Below are 19,303 nucleotides of genomic sequence, written 5' to 3'. Positions count from 1 at the left end.
TTTTATGTGAAATACTTTTTTAAAACTATGACACATAGTATATTCTTGTTTCAAAAATTGCCAAAAAATATTCCACTTACTCTACATGTGCGCAACTGATTGCACGTGTTTTTTTTTTGTGTATGTTTTTGTTATATTCGTTATAGCTGACTTCTTTTGCAGTCGCTAAATGGCAGTATAGTGAAACTGATAAAAGCTGTCTTGAAAGTGCATTAGACTGTTCAATCTGTTATGTGATCAGGGTTATTAGCTATGACTAGATAATTGTTACATTTGCCATTGATCAGACCATCCAGGACACTTACTAGCTTTATCAGTACGATTTCGGCCATATGTTTAATTTTATGGATGATACTAAATGGAGAAATGATAGAATTGAAGGGTTCAGAGCCATAGTGAGCCAAGCGCCATTTATTAAAAGCGGAGAAAGCAAGCTTTAAAGTTACGTGAATACCATAGTTTCATGAAGATTGACATATCAGTTAGTTGTAGTGTGTATACTTTATATTACTTGCTATATGTTTCCATTGAATTATGGTAATAACTTTATTTTAACCCTTGTTTTCTACGGTTTTAGTAAATAGCACTTGGCTCACTATGGTTCTGAACCCTTCTTATGCCAGGTAAAACAGGAATTCTCTTGAGAAAATATATCACAACACCGTCTTCATTCACGAAAAATTTCACTCATACTTACCAGGATTTGATCCTGAGACTTTGATATGAAGAACCCGTTGTTCTGTTTGTCTAATGGTGCTGCTTGCATATTTGTTTACTAAGAAAACAAGGTGAACTCATTCACACATTCTCATGAGAATCTCTCTTGAAATTGTATACTGGTAGTGTATGTTATCTTTTATAGTGATATACATCATTTCACATCTGATTCATTAAAACTAAAATTGCATATCTGTTGACAGGTACATCACCTCAGTTCACGTATCAAGTTTTCTTCATGAAGAAATTGTGGACGAATACAGTTCCAGGAAAGGATAGGAATTCTGACCTCATTTTTCATTTCCATCAGGAGTTACCAAAACTCCTTCGAGGTATTTAGCCATAGATATTTATTTTTTATTATGAGTATATATCTGTGTAATAAAGTACGGGTAACAGAATTCTTGGGTATATTCTCGAGTTCCATCAATACTTTAAATAATAAATACTTAAGAAACTGTTGACTTTCTATATGTCACCTTTTATGATGATAATGATGACGACGACGATGATGATGATGATGATGATGATGATGATCCTTTACGCGAAAGTTCATGGAGGACCAAGGTCTACCAGCCAAATGCTGACCTCAACTTCCATGATCATCCATCCAAATTTGCCATGATGCTGGATGGGCATTGGCCCCATACATTAATCGAAATTCCATGAGAAAATTTCTTTTCCCATGAAAACTTGAACCAGCATTAATTTTTTAATGTTAATCCAATGCATAATGCCTTAGAGCACGATGCTAATGCGGGACTTTTTTATATTATACAAAACTTAGGAAAACGTATTATGTGTCTTTCACGTATTAAATTTTATGTTACCTTGTTAACATGTTTCAGCCTGCTAATTGGCCATCATCAGAACTGGTTGTTGCTGGTCTTGGCGCCTTTTGTTTTGTTTCCCGTGGGGATGTGTTTGTGTAGTGTAATGTGTATTCAAAGAGTGTATGTGTTCTGAAAGTGAGTTATGTGTTGAGAATTTCATTTGGATGTGTTTTTGTGTGTCTGTATATTTTGTATTGTTCTATTGTGTTTAGTTTCTGGATTTTTGGTTGGATATGTAAAATTTCCATGTCTGTGTTGATGTCTTTGTATGTGTGGTTAGCATTTGTGATGTGTTCTGTATATGTGGAAGTGTTTTGTAATTTTGTTATGGCTAGCCACACATACAAAGACATTAACATAGACATGAAAATTCTACACATCCAACCAAAAAGCCAGAAACTAAACACACTGGAACAGTATGAAATATACAGACACACAAAAACACATCCAAATGAAATTCTCAACACACAACTCAATTTCAGAACACACACACTCTTTGACTCCACATTACACTACACAAACACACCCCCACAGGAAAGAAAACCAAAGGCGCCAAGACCAGCAACAACCAGTTCTGATGATGGCCAATAGCAGGCCGAAACATGTTAACAAGGTAATATAAAATTTAACACGTGAAAGACACACAATACATTTTCCGAAGTGATATAGTGTTAAAAGTTGTGTAATCAAGATTTATTATACGAACTTGAATATGAGAATATTTTGTTGTATTAAATTATGACACAATAGGCTAAGATATAATGTACCTTCAAATGAAATGTAGATTCTTCTTCTATTTAAGAACAGCCTTTATTATCGTATCTGTGACTATATGCGGCCATTATACACGTATCACAGGTTCAGATAGCCTAGAAATAGTTCCCTTTGGTCTATAGGCGATTGTTTCAATGGAGCACCACATTCCTGTTGCTGTCAGCAAAATAGCGCGTCTGTTGCTGTGCAAACCACTGTTCCACAGCATCGTGCACTTCATGATGTGAGGTGAACTGACACTCCTTGAAACTTTCATTCATGAATTAAAAGATATAGAAGTCCCAGGGTAACAGATTAGAACTGTATGTGGATAGTCAAGTACCTCCAAACAAAAACACTACAATGTTGTGACCGGGCATTTGCCTCATGGGGTCTGCAGTGTTGTCATTTAGAAGAAAAACGCACTTGTCCTTAACGGCTGTGTGAAGAGCAGTCAGTGACTCGCAGTATCGCATATAATTGAAGATGTCATCTGGTTCCAGCAAATTCAGCAGGGGACCTTACCTGTCAAAAAAAATTTGTTACTGTGATCTTTCCCGATCTGGTGGTGGAATGAACTTTTTTCGTTCGGGATAATGTTGGATGTCGCCTTTCATAATCTTCTACTTCATTTCTCTCAAAGCAGGTACCATATCTCATCACTGGCAACAGTTTTGGACAGGAACAGATATCCCTCCAGGTGGAGGTATGTCAGATGTTGCAATGCCAGATTCATATGAACAATTTTCTGTTCGTCAGTTGCATGCCACAGTACCCATTGTGTGTCTGTGCCATAGTGTCCTATGATTCAAAGTTTTACTCTTTGTTCATATTTGTTTGATCTGGTCTGACGGAGGACAACCATTGTCTCATGGCCACATCTGTTTTTCCTGACCTGTCATCTTGAAACTCACTTCGCCATACATATTCTGCATATGCCACCAGATCATTGTCCTCCTTGCATAAAATCGTGATCACAACCCTTTCACTTGGACGTACCACCTTATTTGATTGCATGTGCTCCTCACACATCAGGAACATTAAACAACTTGCAAAATAGTACGGCACTACATCGGCCTCGTGGTCTTCAACTACTTAGAACAAATAACAGTGTTAGAGCATCAGTATACATTTAGGCTGACCAGATGTCTCCGATTTCCGTGGACAGTCCCCGGTTTTGAGTTGCTGTCCCCTGGAAGAAAATGTCTCCTTTTTGTCCCCAGAAATTTTGATTTTATTTCAATGACATTTTACACATGAATATTTAAGTATCGTGATGAAACTTCTGTGATTCATGCACATTTCTGAACGGTTCTCAGTATGAGACAGAAGACCCAGCAAGCATAGTATAAGATATTTTGCACACTTTGAGAAGAACATGCGATATACCATCTTCGTCTTCATTCGCGTTGTGCGGAAGCGTTAGAACTGCCGCAGCGTCCATTTTTAAGTAGTTCAAAAAATGAAAAGTTTTGTGACAAACCAATAGGTGAACATTGGTGTAATATTTTTCAACATTTCAAAAAAAAATTCTATTCCATTTGGCAATCTTCTCAAAATAGTGTCATTAATTACGTGTCTTTCAGTCAGTAATTCATCAATTGAAAGACTTTTCTCCACAATGAACTCAATCTGGACTGATGAAAAGTCAAGAATGAGAATTGAAACATATTTGTTACAAGTGAAAACAAACTTTCATATTTTCTCATGTGAAGAACTTAGTGTGAAGCTGTATGGGAATAAACAGATCCTTAAAAAAATATATTCTTCAGATCAGTACTTGTAAAATGTGCGTGTTAGAATTCAGTGTGTACAGTATCATATGAAAGACTTCGATACATGCGTCAGTACTGAAATTGAATTCTTAGTGGCCATAATTATGTATAGAAGTTATGTGTGTTTATTCATTTAATTCAAATTCTACAAATTCAGTGTGCAAAGTTCTATAATTGTATTTACTGTTACATGTTATTTCTGCAACATTTCAATGGATAGTAGCTAGATAAGTGTTTGTGGTTTTTCTTGAAATTGCCGATGTCCCCTGTTGGACCATAAAAAATCTGGTCAGCCTATGTACATTTCATTTGAAGGTACCTTATAAGAAATGTATGCTCATATTATCAGTATCATTTTGCATGTTGATAATGCACGGAAATTCATTGATAAGAAAGTCTATTCTAGTATCTAATGAAGAAATTATTTTTTATGAATGTTGTTAATAAGTAATTAGACATTTTTATGAAAGGAAGATGTCATAAAGTTTTCTCTTACTTCCTGCTAATTTTGAACCAGTATTAGTAAAAACGATAAGTAATGAAAATTACGAATATTGTTTGTTCTAAGAAAAAATGTGACATTAGATGTTTCCACACAATTATATGATAGTAAATGTATGTAATATTGCTTCTTGTATTCTACTGGGTGTTCATTTCAAAGTGTGTCATGACGTCACTGTTGATGAGTCAGCGATTTGAAGCTAGTTTCAGCTTTTGTGTCAGAGAAGTTGCCTATTAATCAAGGCGTTCAATCTGAACTTGAGAACGTGTACAGTATAACTTGAACGTCATAGCAACAGATGGCGGTCTGTACGGTCTGTGTGCTACCATAACCTCTTTCGAACTGTGTTTTTCGCGGGCAAGTCGTATGCAGGGTATTTGTTATCATCGGTTGCGTACGGCAACATTGCACAACACAAATCAAATGCTCCGTGTCCATGTTGACCGTCGAAGTTAATGTCAACAAATACGTAAGTAAACGTCTTAACCCTCTCCACATATCCCGACAGTAACAAAACAACTCACCTCAGTACATGTTTCGAAACAGTTCACAATCCTGCAATTACCGGCGTTACCGTACGTATCGATAAGTACTCTTCTGAATGAACGCCGTACTTGCTAGGCAACTTCTCACATTTAGGTAATACACCTCTGCGGAAGTGTAGGAAGATTGAATTCTCTAGGCTCATCGACTAGCTACATGACGACATACAGCGAGCCATGACACATTTTGAACTGAACACCCAGTAGATTTATGTCATAAATACAAAGGAAATTTAGTCATAATTAAATAATGATTAATTACTTTCCAGGCTACCACAAATGTAGTAAAGATGAAGCATCCCGGTTAGCTGCATTGGTTTATAGAGTGAGATTTGGAGAGAGTAAACAAGAACTGCAGGCTATTCCGTAAGTTTTAATTCTGGCATTTTGTAACTATTATGCAAAATCATGGATAGCTACGCGATTTATGGCTCGTAGATAAAGAACAGAATAATCAGTGCCTCAGACTTACGGTAGTGCATATATTTCTAAAGGAAGTTGGTTTGAATGACTATTATTTCTGAACAAGAATGAATGCACATGTCTGCATAATATTTACAGTTTCGTAATTTAAATCTGCCGTACTGCAGGCACTGGCTCTTCTACACACTACACTATTGGTATACATAGGGTTCCCAGACATCCCGTAAAATACGGGATCGTCCCATTTTTCGCTAATGCGTCCCATTGTCTTGAGAAAAGTCTTCGGGACAGCTTTCCGTGCCATATTTTAGAGTTTTAAACTAAGAAAAAATGGAAAAGTTACAATGTCTGTTTCATATTACAAATTACAAACATCGCACTTCATCATTGCAGATGACTGTAGATGAACTATTATGAAGCAATATTATTTCTAAAGACGAGTGATGGCAACACCAAACGTTTAGTTGAAGTCTGGGTGGATATTTTTAAAAATACTGAAGGAGAACTCTCAAATTTGAAGAGGGTGGTGGAGTTCATTATATGTATCCCTGGAACAAATGCGTGTGTCGAAAGATTATTTTCTCTCTTGAATGCCCTATGGACTGATGAGAAAAATAAAGTGTCTGTAAAAACAGTAAAACAAATGCTTGTTGTAACATCATTCTTCAATGAGGACTGTGTTGCTTTTCATGACATAATTCTTCAAAATAAACAATTGTTAAGTGAAATTAATTCTTTAGAGAAATATTGCAAGACAAGGAGATTGATTTATAAGAATATTATCACGAGAGTAACTTAGTGTATTTTGTACCTATTTCTGTAATAACTTAGTAAAAACAATTTGAAGGCAACTTACAATAAAGAAGTTTATATTAATTGATTAACTAGTGGACTTACTCGTGTTAATTATGTAAGATTTGTGCAGCTTACAGCTGTTTCAGTGCTTCACACACCATCCTCAGAGCCTACTAGATCACGGCGTCATCTCGAACTTCTCTGCCTGTTATGTGGGTGTGTTTGATTGTTGAAAGGTGTTGAAGAGTAGAGTCAAATAGTGTGAGTGTATTTAAATTGATCTGTGTGTTGAGAATTTGATCGGGGTGTGTCACACCCACATAACAGGCAGAGAAGTTTGAGATGACGCCATGATCTAGTAGGCTCTGAGGATGGTACGTGAAGCACTGAAACAGCTGTAAGCCGCACAAATCTTACATAATTAACACGAGTAAGTCCGCTAGTTAATCAATTAATTATATTCAAGTGTTAAAAGTAGTGTACGCAAGATTCAAAATGAAAAGAAGTTTAAACTTAATGCAAATATGCTCCCTAACAATTTTGTTGACTATTTGTTGACTTACCCTTAGTTAATTAGTAAAGTGTTTATGTAGTAAACTTTACTACACACACACTTTGAAAGATTGGCATATTTGATGGGTGCGCATACTAAACTTACTCAGTGATAACTGATAAGTGTCCCGTATTTTTTTTCAACATGTCTGGGAACCCTACGTATACAATATTATGTTTGTTATAAGCAATAAACACAATGAAGTAAAATGATATGTACATAGAACATCATCCTTGATTTTTATTAAATGAGGCACAGTTGTAATGCCAAATCTCGTATTCTGATGCGAGATGAATCTTACTTTCTCCTTTCCCAAACCACACAATTATTTGTACCTTTCTTTTCTTTCGATATCTGGCACAACAAGTTTTCTTTTGATATGCGTGGAAGGCAGACTGAATGGTGCAAGGGTTAGGAATTATGTGGAAGTTCTTGGGATTATTTCTTTGAAAGAAAGTAGTGACTATTTTACAAGTTGGGAAAAACAACTCCTCCCACAAATAACTATTTCTGTTGTCAGCAGCAGCAGAATTTCTATTACATATTGTGTAACGATGAAGACTTGTAATAATACTTTCTACAAAAAAAAAAAAAGTATCAACATAATGTGCAGTAGGGCATATTTCATTTTTTTTTTCTGCAGAAAAAAAAGCGAGAAAGACAGTTGGATAATCTGCTGATCGGTTAATAGGGTGATGAATAATTGGGGTTCTTCTGTATCTTCCTTTTCAACCACTTTCTTGATTTTTCTGTGCGCACAGTCACTACATAACATCTATTGTTATTATTTGTTACACTAATATGGTCAGTTTAGTCACTGTCACTATTTACAATAGGAGCATTGTTGTAACACTTCGTCAACCCACACCACTTAAATAGTTATTATCTCGAGTTTGCGAATTCCAATTTCAAACCTGTTTACGATTATTGTTGCCATACAAATTCTAAGAAAGGTACCGGTAACTTACTGAAAGTTTCAGAAGTACAGGCTTACTCAATATGTAGTTAACAGCTCTGTATATTTAATTGAGTGTTAACAACACCCTGCTCGACTACTTAAGGATTGACATTCAACAATGCTTCATGAATATTTCTGTCTTGTATTAAGTAGGCCTACTGATACTAAAACTTTGTGTTATACTAGTAGACTATATTGTAAAACTCTTCTATGCATATTTCAACTAGACTGCGATTATAATAAAGACTTTATAGTACTATTAAGACTTCTTTTTTTTTTTCGTTTGATATGTTTGACATGTTCCATATTCTAGCTGTGAAGCGATTTACAAATGCCATGGAATGTAAATAAATACAGTACAATACAACACAACACAACATTTCACTAACTGTCATCCTTATTTTTCACTTTCACCAGACAAATGTTGCGTGAATTGGTGCCTGCAGATCTTCTCAAAATTCAGAATACAAATGACTGGAAGCGTTCTATTGTGGCAGCTTACAATCAGGATGCAGGTACCGTTATATTCCTTTATTTATATAAAAAATTATTAATAGATATACCTGTAGTCTGAATTTCAAATACAGCAGAAGCTCTAGTCATTGCAGGTTCCAATATTTACTTTTGGATGTCGTATATTTACGGAACATGATAGCATTCCTTCAAAATTAACATAGGTCTATATTGTTCATTTATTCTGCTTTAGGTATGAGCCCAGAAGAGGCAAAAATAACGTTTCTGAAAATAATCTATCGATGGCCAACATTTGGTTCAGCTTTTTTCGAAGTGAAGCAGACTACTGAACCGAACTACCCAGAAATGTTACTGATAGCCATCAACAAACATGGAGTGAGCCTCATTCATCCACAGACGAAAGTGAGTAACTTTTTTATTCTTCTTATAAAATTATTAACTTAATTTATAAAGAAGAAACTATTTATATATGAGAGAGAGCCTTACAAGGAAATGTGTATGCTGTACCAGTTTTCAAGGCAATTGTGATTTTCATATTTTCGTAAGCATTCGCATCTTTTACCTTCAATTCATATTAGTAGTTTTAAACATATTTTCAACGAAAGAATTATATTTATATAAGATCTGCATTTATTTATTTTTTTTTTATTTTATTTATTTTAACTGTCATTATGTAAATACATTGCGAGATTCAGATAATAATTGTTTCTACTTGTCCTAGTAACAGCCGATTATTCCAGATAGATTGATTCCCTATCCCAAATTCCAGTGTATTGGTAGCAGAACTCTCTTTGCTACAGATTTTTGGTCATAACACGGTCGACTCTAGTAGAAGGTCGGAAGGCTCAACTTGGCAAAAATGTGTCGTCTGCTGTTGTCAGTCATACTGCTGTCATACTTCACTAACAGAACCAAAGCGTTTTAATGTTAATATCAGAAGAAACCCGTTAAAAAATTAATCATACGTTGTTCATTCAAGGAGTCATATAATACATTTCGGATTATATATATATATAGCTATATTTGCAACAAAGTAAAGTAATCCTCTTAAATATATTTTTAAAATCTTCAATAATGTCATCTATTAAAAAATTGCTGTAATTTAATACAAGGATTCGTAAGGGGTATGTCATGTCTTCATTATTTTTTTATTTCCCACATGCTACAGTTTTATATTATTTATAAAAAAAATATTCCATTACATTAAGTACAAAACTCAAATAAGTACAATTCATTGGCGTGAATATTAAAATATTTTGTTACATTGTACTTTATTATGTCATAGGGCTACGTTGGTTTTCAGCCAGAATTAATGGGCCTATCCAGTTAGGCTAGGTCACTTTTTTCAAACTTCAATAATATTAATTTATAAAAAGACACTGTAATATATCTTAAAAGGAATCATGTCTTTATTTTTAGATATTTTTATCTTATTTCGAACATCTATACGGCAATTTTATATTGTTCATCAGAACATTATTCCATTACATGCAATACTCAACACATATTGTACAATTCCTAGGCCTAAATGTCTAGGCCAGGGCTGTACACTATATTAAATATGTTTTATCTTATTTAGACCTTCATTTTTCACAATTTTTTCTAAAATGTCTCCAATGTTCTCTTATCATACACTGGTTTACTGGCAGCTATGACATCATTCCTTGGCTTTGAATATTATTATTTAACTACGTTCATAATGACTGAAAGTATTTTATCAGCAAGTTTAACTTATTCCGTTGCATGTGAGCATACATCGTTTACAAAGCCAACATCACTACACAAGACTATTTTTGAGAGTAACTTCAACAACTTCTTTCGATTTCCATATTCTACATACTTTTCTTCATTAATACTGTTTGAAATCAATGTATTTACAATGCAGTAGGCAATTGTTGCAATGTAAAGTACAAAATCTGAAGGAAGAGTAAAGTCCTCCTCGATTCAAAGTGTAAACATAAGTACCTATCTTGATTGTTGGTTTCTATTCCTACCAAGTAATCAAAACAAAGTGAGCAATGTAACTTTGAGGATACCTTGAAAGAGGCATAAGCTGATATGTTCACAAGGCTGAATGTACCAGCTTCGAAACTAGAAGTATCAAGGTCTTGGATAATTCTAAAAAATGGAGCTACCAGTACATCTACCATTTCGTTTCTTTCTGGTTCTATATCGTTTGCTGTTTCAAATTTTCCGAGGACCATTTTAGAAACCTCTACCTGGCTGATTTCATGCCAAAACTTTAAAAGAAAAACTCAGTATAAATTGTCATTACTCTTCAATAAAGCAAGGCTTAAATCGCATAGTACACCACACGCTCGTAGGAAGACTGATGCCTAATGCACATGTTGCTAAGTTTCCGCCTTCCGACCTTCTACTAGAGTCGACCGTGGTTATACTGATGAATTCTAGAAGTGAGATGTCATTAATAAAGAAGTTAATGGCTTTACTATAAATAAATTGTCTCTGTTTTAATGTATAGTTGAGCACTCATATAAATATAATGGAATTGTTCAAAGTTTTATTCTTTTCTTATTTTGTTCCCTTGTATGTCTGACAATATTTAAGTAAGCCTACATATTCTCATACAAAAACTAAGGTATGACCAGACATATTTTGTTGTTTTCGGATTACTATCAAAAGTTCGTAAAGACTAGAAGTTTTGAGATATTTAATTGATCTGTGTACTTAATCTGTGGTGCGATAGCCCATGAAAGGCCATGGCTAACTGCTGGCCTTACATCCACATGCATCAGCAGAGGTAAATGATCATCAAACCGAAACGGGAGTATTGTGTCATCAGGATGATACGATGAAGTAGTGAGCATCCTGTAGTTATTCTCATAAATCTTATCCCACCTGTTGTTAGCCTTCTCTCATAGCTTTCCTTATAGTCCATACCTCGCTGCCATATGCTGGAATTGGTCGCGCAAATGTTTTATGGTCTTTGAACTTTGTGTCGTTGTACTTGAGAGGGTTTAAATACATGATTGATTACTCATTTTTATTTATAAAATGCAAAATGTATATGGTAATAGTTATATACAATAGAAGTAAGTTTAATACAGTTATATGAACACTTTTTAATGATTGAATAAAATTAATAAAATCGGTTAAAAACCAGACATGTTTCGGAGGAATGCCCCTCCATCTTCAGTGGTAGTACCACGACGCTGGTACAGATGTTCGACCGCATAACGTAGCTTAAGGAAGACTGATATGGTAATAATTTACTCAGAAATATATAGATCTATATAAGCTTAGTAACTTTTTAAAAGTTTGCTTTATATGAAAAAGTGAAAAATGTGATTTGTATAAACTTTATTACAGTATTTTATTTGCTACAACATGTTTATAACAGACCTATCCTGTGAGGTGTGTTTGAAAAGTTCGTGAAAGTGCATATTTTAATGTATTTTTCACTTGATCGTGCATGTTTCATAGTTTGAATAGTGCATTAATGCCTGCATATTTTGGGATTTTATAGTGCATGAAATTCTCATCCCTAATTATCACTAACTTGGCAGTCGAAGAATAGCAAAACATTTATTTTTCATATCTGCTCAGGTATTTATACTGTAATAAACACAGATTGAAACATTACTAATAAAATGGTATTGTTACACAGGACATTTTAGTGACGCATCCGTTCACCCGAATCTCCAACTGGTCGTCTGGCAACACGTACTTTCACATGACAATAGGTAACTTGGTCCGTGGCTCCAAACTTCTGTGTGAAACATCGCTGGGGTACAAGATGGATGACCTCCTCACTTCGTACATTTCACTCATGCTTACCAACATGAACAAACAGAGGGGGACGTTAAGAATTAAATAGGTGTTGTTGTGTCTATTACAAACTTAAGAATCTCTGTATTCAGGTGAGATATTGCGTGTGTCAGCAGTCTACTTTTGTACATACTAAAATGCATAATTATTTCTTTCATAATAATTTCATTTAGAGCGCTCTTCTTTTGTTGTTGAACGTTGACTGTAATTATTTTTTGTGAATGTAATTTCTTATTTTCTTAAGGCATAGAAACATGCAATCATATTGTAACTTGTAAAAGTACATACACAATAATTTCCTAATATTTTATGAACATCGTGTTGACAGTGAAGTGTTCATTGGAATATGTTGCTACAGAATCTTCATATTTAAAAATTCAAAATTATTTCGGGAAAAAAAGTCAGACTTTAGGCCCACTCCCCCTTAGTGGAATCGAGCCGAATCGAAACAAAACGTCTGCCGGTGCTCATATCTAGTGGAATCAAACCAAACCAAAGCATGTACAGATTAAAATGGATCACATAATGGCTTTAGCACAGTTATATGAAGAGGCACACAGAGAATAAATAAATATTTAAAACAAGAAAAGGAAATACTGGATACATGGAGAATTTTCACTTATTTCACTATTTTCTCAGAGGTGACGCAAACTTCTGTTCTTTAGCGCTGCTTTGGATTTTAACTTTTACCTAAAGCCTGTGTGATGAAAATTGTCTCACTGTGAAAAGAGAGAGAAAGGAGGTATATCTTACTTCGTCTGTGTTGTTATGGCGATGGGGGGAGTGGAGCGATGCCGTCCATCCACCCAGTGGCAGAAGGGACTAGTTGATACATTCTGTAGCACAAAATAAAATAACAAAATATCTCTCTTCGTACTGTGTAGTTCCGTCACTGAGCTTGTCTTTCAAGAAACTGAGTTCTGGTAGCCTGTACAATAACAAGGTTTTGAAAAGAATCCTGAAAATTTATAACCCTCCTATAATCTCCACCCTCATGTAAAGGGACTTGGTTTTTATTGCTACGGAGACAAGATGAACCAAAGCAGGTATGTTTCCGTTACCGGTAATTTACTTATCTCGCTTCAACCATTATCACGGGAATAATTATTATGGTAGTACTTCTGTGTTTTGTCATACAATAGCTTTGAACAAGATTTATTATTTTTTCTTTGTTCATATTATTTAATTGTAATTTTCTGTGTAGGCCTACATACTATTTCAGCAATAACTTTCAATAAAGAAATTGCGCTATCAAAAATGGATATGACTCATTTGTTTCTTCACGAAGGCTTCACGAGAACATACGATCATAGACAGAAACAAGAAATTCTGTTCTGTCAGTGGAATAAATATTCTAGCTCATGAATTCTATTCGATTCACTTTGGTTCAATTCGATGCGCAGCTTTCTGCTATCTTTCATTTAAATACATTGTGAAGAGAAATTCTGTTCGATTCGATTCCGCTAAGTGGGAGCAGGCCTTTTGATGATGTGCCTTTAAAACAAAAGACAATGCAACATTCTCTACCATTTTTTTTAATTCAATTTTCATTTGTTTCTGCAAGTCAGTCTATCTTCATCATGTCCCATTTCAATTTGTGGAATTGTGATGTTTTTATATTTAATATATGTTTATGTATTAATAAAATAATTCTCTTCTGTGAAAACTTTTCTGTATATGATGAATGTGTTTGTGTAGGGATATGAATGCCATCTGTCACACTAGAGTTCTTGTATATTGCATATCAATGTGAAAATATAAATAACACGGAAACTGTATCATAGAGTGGTTGAAGATTGTTTCAGTTTCTTTCCCAAGGAAACCAATTTGTTAAACTTCTTTTCATGTATTTACTGAAAGTATCCTTAGAAATATATTGCCTCTTTTTCAGGAAAGTGGATTAATTTGTGTGGTATAGACTGTTTCCAATTTCAGCTGTACTTAATTTGTGTACAGATAAATTTACATTTAACTGCCAAATATTTGTAAAAGTAAAAATAGATACACCAGTTCCATACAAAAGATTTTACAAGCAAGTCGTTCTCAGTGGAGGAGTAGTAGTATCATGCTGGTCATTGATCCAAGGTTCTTAGGTTCAAACCCAATAGAAGGCAGTAGATTTAGAAGAGCAATAAAAATCCTTAGTGTGGCTTGGGTATTGAGTTGTTAGCTATAATGTAGAGGATGTTTTTGAGCATTTTAAAATCTATTCACTCGTATAATAATAATATGAGTGGAATATTGCATTCAATTTTGTTTTGAGAAAATAATTTAATGCGAAAAGTATGTACAATACAATCGCTTCCTCCCATTCTAAAAAAAAAAAAAAGCTTACCGGAAGTGTAATGAATAGTTGTGATCGGTATTCGATATATGATACTAGCAAATATCTTACCATAATAATACCGGGCAGCTGTATACTAGCAGCATTGATGAGAGTGCGAAATATCGCTGACCTGACATCTAGCAGAGCAGTGTGGAATTACGTCCACAAATATAAATATTAACATAGCTGGAAGTGGACTATTGTTTAAAACGTGAGGTACTAATGTGGAATAATATATGAAACACTTAAGAAATGTGTTAATGTTGTTTTTTTCTAATGCCAGGCATTTGACAATAAAGTCATTTGGCCTCTTGCACTCCAAGATATTGTTATGGTCAGCCACTGAAGCACAGATTTTGAGGTGTTCCAAATCCATTTCTTGGTTTGAATTGCACAATGGGCAGTTAGGGGACTGATACATTCCAATTCTATGCAGGTGTTCGGCCAAACAGTCATAGCCTGTTGCCAATCTAAATGCAGCTACAGACGATTTGCGTGGTAAACCGGGAATTAACTGGATTATGATGCAGAGAGTTCCATTTCTTCCCTTGAGATTGTGTTATCAAATTTTGTTTGTTGAAGTCTAAGTATGTAGATTTAATAAATCTTTTCGTAGAGTAATAGGCTACGTAGATTTAGTAACAGGTCTGTAAGTAGCAGTACTGCCCTTTGCTAAAGCATCCGCATTCTTGTTTCCCAGGATTCCACAACGGGATGATATCCATTGGAATACAATTCTTTTATTGAATGTTATTAAATGAGAGAGCATTTTAGTTATTTCTGCTGTTTGAGATGAAGGTGTGTGTCTAGAAACTATTGATAGAATAGCTGCTTTGGAGTCTGATAATATAACTGCAGTCTTAAATTTATTGATGTGGCATAGAAGATTCCTGAGACTTTCACTTATTGCAGTGATTTCTCCATTAAAACTTGTTTTATATCCAGTATTATCCTATGTGATCCTGTGCATGGGTTTTACTGTGGTGTTAAGTTTTTATGATTAATTTGATTTGAAACTGCTTTACTGAGAATGCCAAAAAGAAAGTGTAACTTCTCAGACAGTCTTAAAAGTTAATACCCATACATTCGAGAGTTTGACTATAAATTCTAAAGCTGAGTGCATGCTTTGTCTAACAGTGTTTAGTATCAGCCATGGAGAGACGTCTGACATTGAAAATCTCTCAAAGACTCGAAAACACAAAGAGGCAATCAGTTCAAAAGTAGAAGTTATCATCACAGTCTAGTATATACAGTCACGAAGCTCAATATGTAGTAAATATGCATCCATAGATAGTTACTAACTACTAGGATCGCTATCGCCTCATTACAGACAATGCGAAATAGTACCTGCACAGTCTATTGTTCCTGGTACCCTCATAAACTCAAGCTTCGTGACTGTATTGTAACTTATATACTAGACTGAGTTATCATCTTTAAAAAAAAAAAAACAGACTTTTGAACTGAGATCTGAAGATGTAGAGCTGGCAGCTCAAGAAGCTACTTTTGTGTTCAATACAATCGAACATAATGACAATATTCAGTTCATGGACTGCACATTTGAACTTTTAAGACAATTTATAAACAAAAAATGTGTGTGTATCTAATGTTCTGGATTTAACAATGAAGTCATCATCCTTCTTGCTTCCCAATATTTATTTTATTGGGTTATTTTACGACGCTGTATCAACATCTGAGGTTATTTAGCGTCTGAATGATATGAAGGTGATAATGCCAGTGAAATGAATTCGGGGTCCAACACCGAAAGTTACCCAGCATTTGCTCGTATTGGGTTGAGAGAAAACCCCGGAAGAAACCTCAACCAGGTAACTTGCCCCGACTGGGATTCGAACCCGGGCCACCTGGTTTCGCAGCCAGACTCGCTGACCGTTACTCTACAGGGCTTCCCAATATTTTGATGGAAGGTCCACAAATAATGTCCTAAGAGTTTCACAATTAGCCAGGTGCTCCATCTCCATGTCCTCTTGTATGGTGGACAGTAAGCATTTAAGTGAATTCAGTACTCCAATACGATGGAGGTGTTTACTGAGGCAATCATGACCAGTAATCAATCTAAACATGGCCACGGCAGATTTTCGAGGTAGATCAGGAATTAGTTTTGGATCTTTGAGTAATTCTTTCCATTTTGAATTTTGATGTCTTGCCTGTTCGCTGTTACTTATTCTTTTTATGACTCGTTTTATTGATTCATATGGGAACTTGAAATTTGAAAGTTGATTTTAGTTCCTTTCTTTGCTAACATATCTGCTTTCTCGTTACTGTTCAGTCCACAGTGGGCCGGGATCCATTGGAAAAAATGTATATGTGTACAAAAGTAATACAATTGCTATCAATGTATTAACTTCTTATGTTGAGAAAAAAATTGAAGATGAACTTAACAACTGTCATTTGAGCATCTCTCGGTATCAGTGAAGCAGAACGACAAACATGTACAGCCGGGTGGTAACCAAACATGTGCTTCAATCGTCCACAGCCTTAGAACAAGAAAGTAATATTAAAAAAAATAATAATAATAATTTGTAATTATAAAGTTCGTAACTCCCAATCTAAATTAATTTGCCTGGATATAAAAATAACATATAAAATACGCTAGCCTCATTATAACTAACAACAATGAACATTTTCATTTTATCAAAAGAAATACTCTTTTTTTATTCAGAAAAAAGAATCAATATTTGTACTCTGAAAATACTGTAACTTTCATTCTGCTTTTAAACCACCACATCTGTCAACAATGCGACTTTTCTTCTTAATGATTCACCCTACAACAATGGGTATTCTACTCAACACAGCAACACAGTAGTCGTTCTTGCACTCCACACAGCGACAACGACAATATACGTGTATTATTGAGAAGAACAACAATGCACTCCTAATTTCAACTAATGTTCACAAACACTATGTGCAGAACAAAACTGTCAGTTCACAGTTCGTTCGCCTTGGCTAGTTCTTCTAGCTCACTGTTCAAATTCACTGCACATCGAACTCAAGTCTTCCGGATACGCCGCACTCGCCTGGATGCTGCCACAGTTATGGACCCACTCAAGTTCACTGTATGTCGAACTCAGATCCTCTGGATACGTCGCCGCTGTCCAAGGCAAGACTTGAAGGCTGACTAACTAACTTCCGAAGACTCATGCTTTTATTTATTAAACCACATGTTCTCGGACCTTCGATTCGCGTGGCTTACAGAATCTTCGAGAGGGATACGATTCTAGATGTTTTCCCCTGCTCTCTCCGCGCCGTCCCGTAGTCCCCCCCCCTCGCTCCGTGCCGCGCTACAGCTCCTACCGAAGCTCGAGTTTCGTTTCCCCATGCCTTCCTTCTCGCTGGATGCGCGCGCATACTTCTGAGGCAACCAGAATCTTCTAGCACGGCACCACAATATTCATTCTGCATCACAAGATGTTACTGGAGCGAATCTGAAAATATGATACAGTATTTATTAGTATCATCAGGTGAACAACTACTTCATGAATCTAATAGTGTGTGGCACATAATATTAAACTCATAATTGTTTTCAAGAAAATTGTTCGTTTCTATTGTAATGGCAGCTAGGAAGTTTGTATCTTAATTCCAATGTTGAACTTGGACTGTAACTCAACCGAAGGCATTGCAGCATGATACGTCAACATTAAACAAAAAATAATCCGGGAAAAAATAAACGTGTTACACATATCTCTTTGCATAATTATTTAATAACAAATGTGTTTACTTTTTTTTGAAGTCATGCATAATATTAATATTACGTAAATAATATAATAATAAGAGAATAGCCCACTTTGTTCAGAACCTAAAATATTAATATAAATTAATAATATTCTTCAAACTATTCACGACTCTACACAGAGCCACAGAATGCCACTATGCGTTGTTTGTGAACATACTGTATATTCTCTGTAGTGAGCTGGAGCAGGGCGAGGCATGGTTGATATCTATACTCCTCGCTGTACTCAACTGAAATCTACTGCTTTGCTATGAACTTTTTAGCTCTGATAATAATAGGCATTTATTTAATACCTTTGGTCGTATTTGATGTTCATGATGCGTAAGTACAGTATCATTTTTAAGGGTTTGTTTATCAACGAATTTGTAGAGTAATGGATATGATAGTAATTCACTGAATGATAGGTCATAGGATCGAATCCCAGCATATACAAAGGTAAGTCATGTATTCCAATTTAATATGGTAATTAGTAGAATAAAGTAGGTAGAGGGAGAAACTGAGAAAGAAAGATATGCGAGGAAGAAGTGCAGTGCAGTGGAGTGGTGTAAGGTGAGAGGAAGAAAAGCGCCAGTGTTGCGGGTAGCAACTGCTGATTAAATTCACATTTCGAAGTATTGCCATCGTGCTTAACATATCTCGTCATCGATCTCTTATTGGTCTGGAAAAACAGCGACTGATTCTTGGATATTACCGATGGTTCACTAAACGAAAGGTCCTAGGATCGATGAAGTAGTTTATAGAATAAAATAGGTAGAGGGTGAAATAGAGAAAAATATGAGTGTGTAGTGAAGTGGTGTAAGGTGGAAGAAAGAAAAGTGGAGGTAGGGGGTAGTGGTGGTGTCGGGGGCGTGAGCCCCTGATTTCATTCATATTTTCAAGTATTATCGTACGTGACGTTACATATTGCGTCACTGATCTCCAATTCGTCTGGAAGAAACGGCGACTGAATCTGAGATTTTACAAAGTCAAGAACAAACAACAAATTAGACTTTTCCAAACAAAAACATAATTCGTGACTGAAAGGGATAACGTGAAATACTTCAAAAGACAAATATATAAGTTCATTATTATATAACACAATTGAATAATTCATTACTTTACTATTAACCTAATTACAT

The 19,303-nt window shown here is 35.2% G+C and overlaps 1 protein-coding gene across 5 annotated transcripts in view; it reads left to right on the top strand.

The window, feature by feature from the left end:
- The window catches only part of ck (myosin-VIIa ck), a 324,722-nt gene extending 310,830 nt beyond the window's left edge, over nucleotides 1-13,892 (top strand). For all 5 annotated transcript variants that reach the window (XM_069828148.1, XM_069828151.1, XM_069828147.1 and 2 more), the window contains 5 exons: nucleotides 921-1,049; nucleotides 5,392-5,488; nucleotides 8,269-8,366; nucleotides 8,558-8,727; nucleotides 11,954-13,892. In XM_069828148.1, the coding sequence (XP_069684249.1) occupies nucleotides 921-1,049; nucleotides 5,392-5,488; nucleotides 8,269-8,366; nucleotides 8,558-8,727; nucleotides 11,954-12,163 (704 nt within the window). In that variant the 3' untranslated portion in view covers nucleotides 12,164-13,892. The remainder of the gene's footprint in view (nucleotides 1-920; nucleotides 1,050-5,391; nucleotides 5,489-8,268; nucleotides 8,367-8,557; nucleotides 8,728-11,953) is intronic.
- The last annotated feature ends 5,411 nt before the right edge of the window (nucleotides 13,893-19,303 follow it).

The sequence above is a fragment of the Periplaneta americana genome, chromosome 6 (assembly GCF_040183065.1).
Source record: "Periplaneta americana isolate PAMFEO1 chromosome 6, P.americana_PAMFEO1_priV1, whole genome shotgun sequence".
NCBI classification, from domain to species: domain Eukaryota; kingdom Metazoa; phylum Arthropoda; class Insecta; order Blattodea; family Blattidae; genus Periplaneta; species Periplaneta americana.
This window is presented reverse-complemented; position numbering and strand designations above follow the sequence as displayed.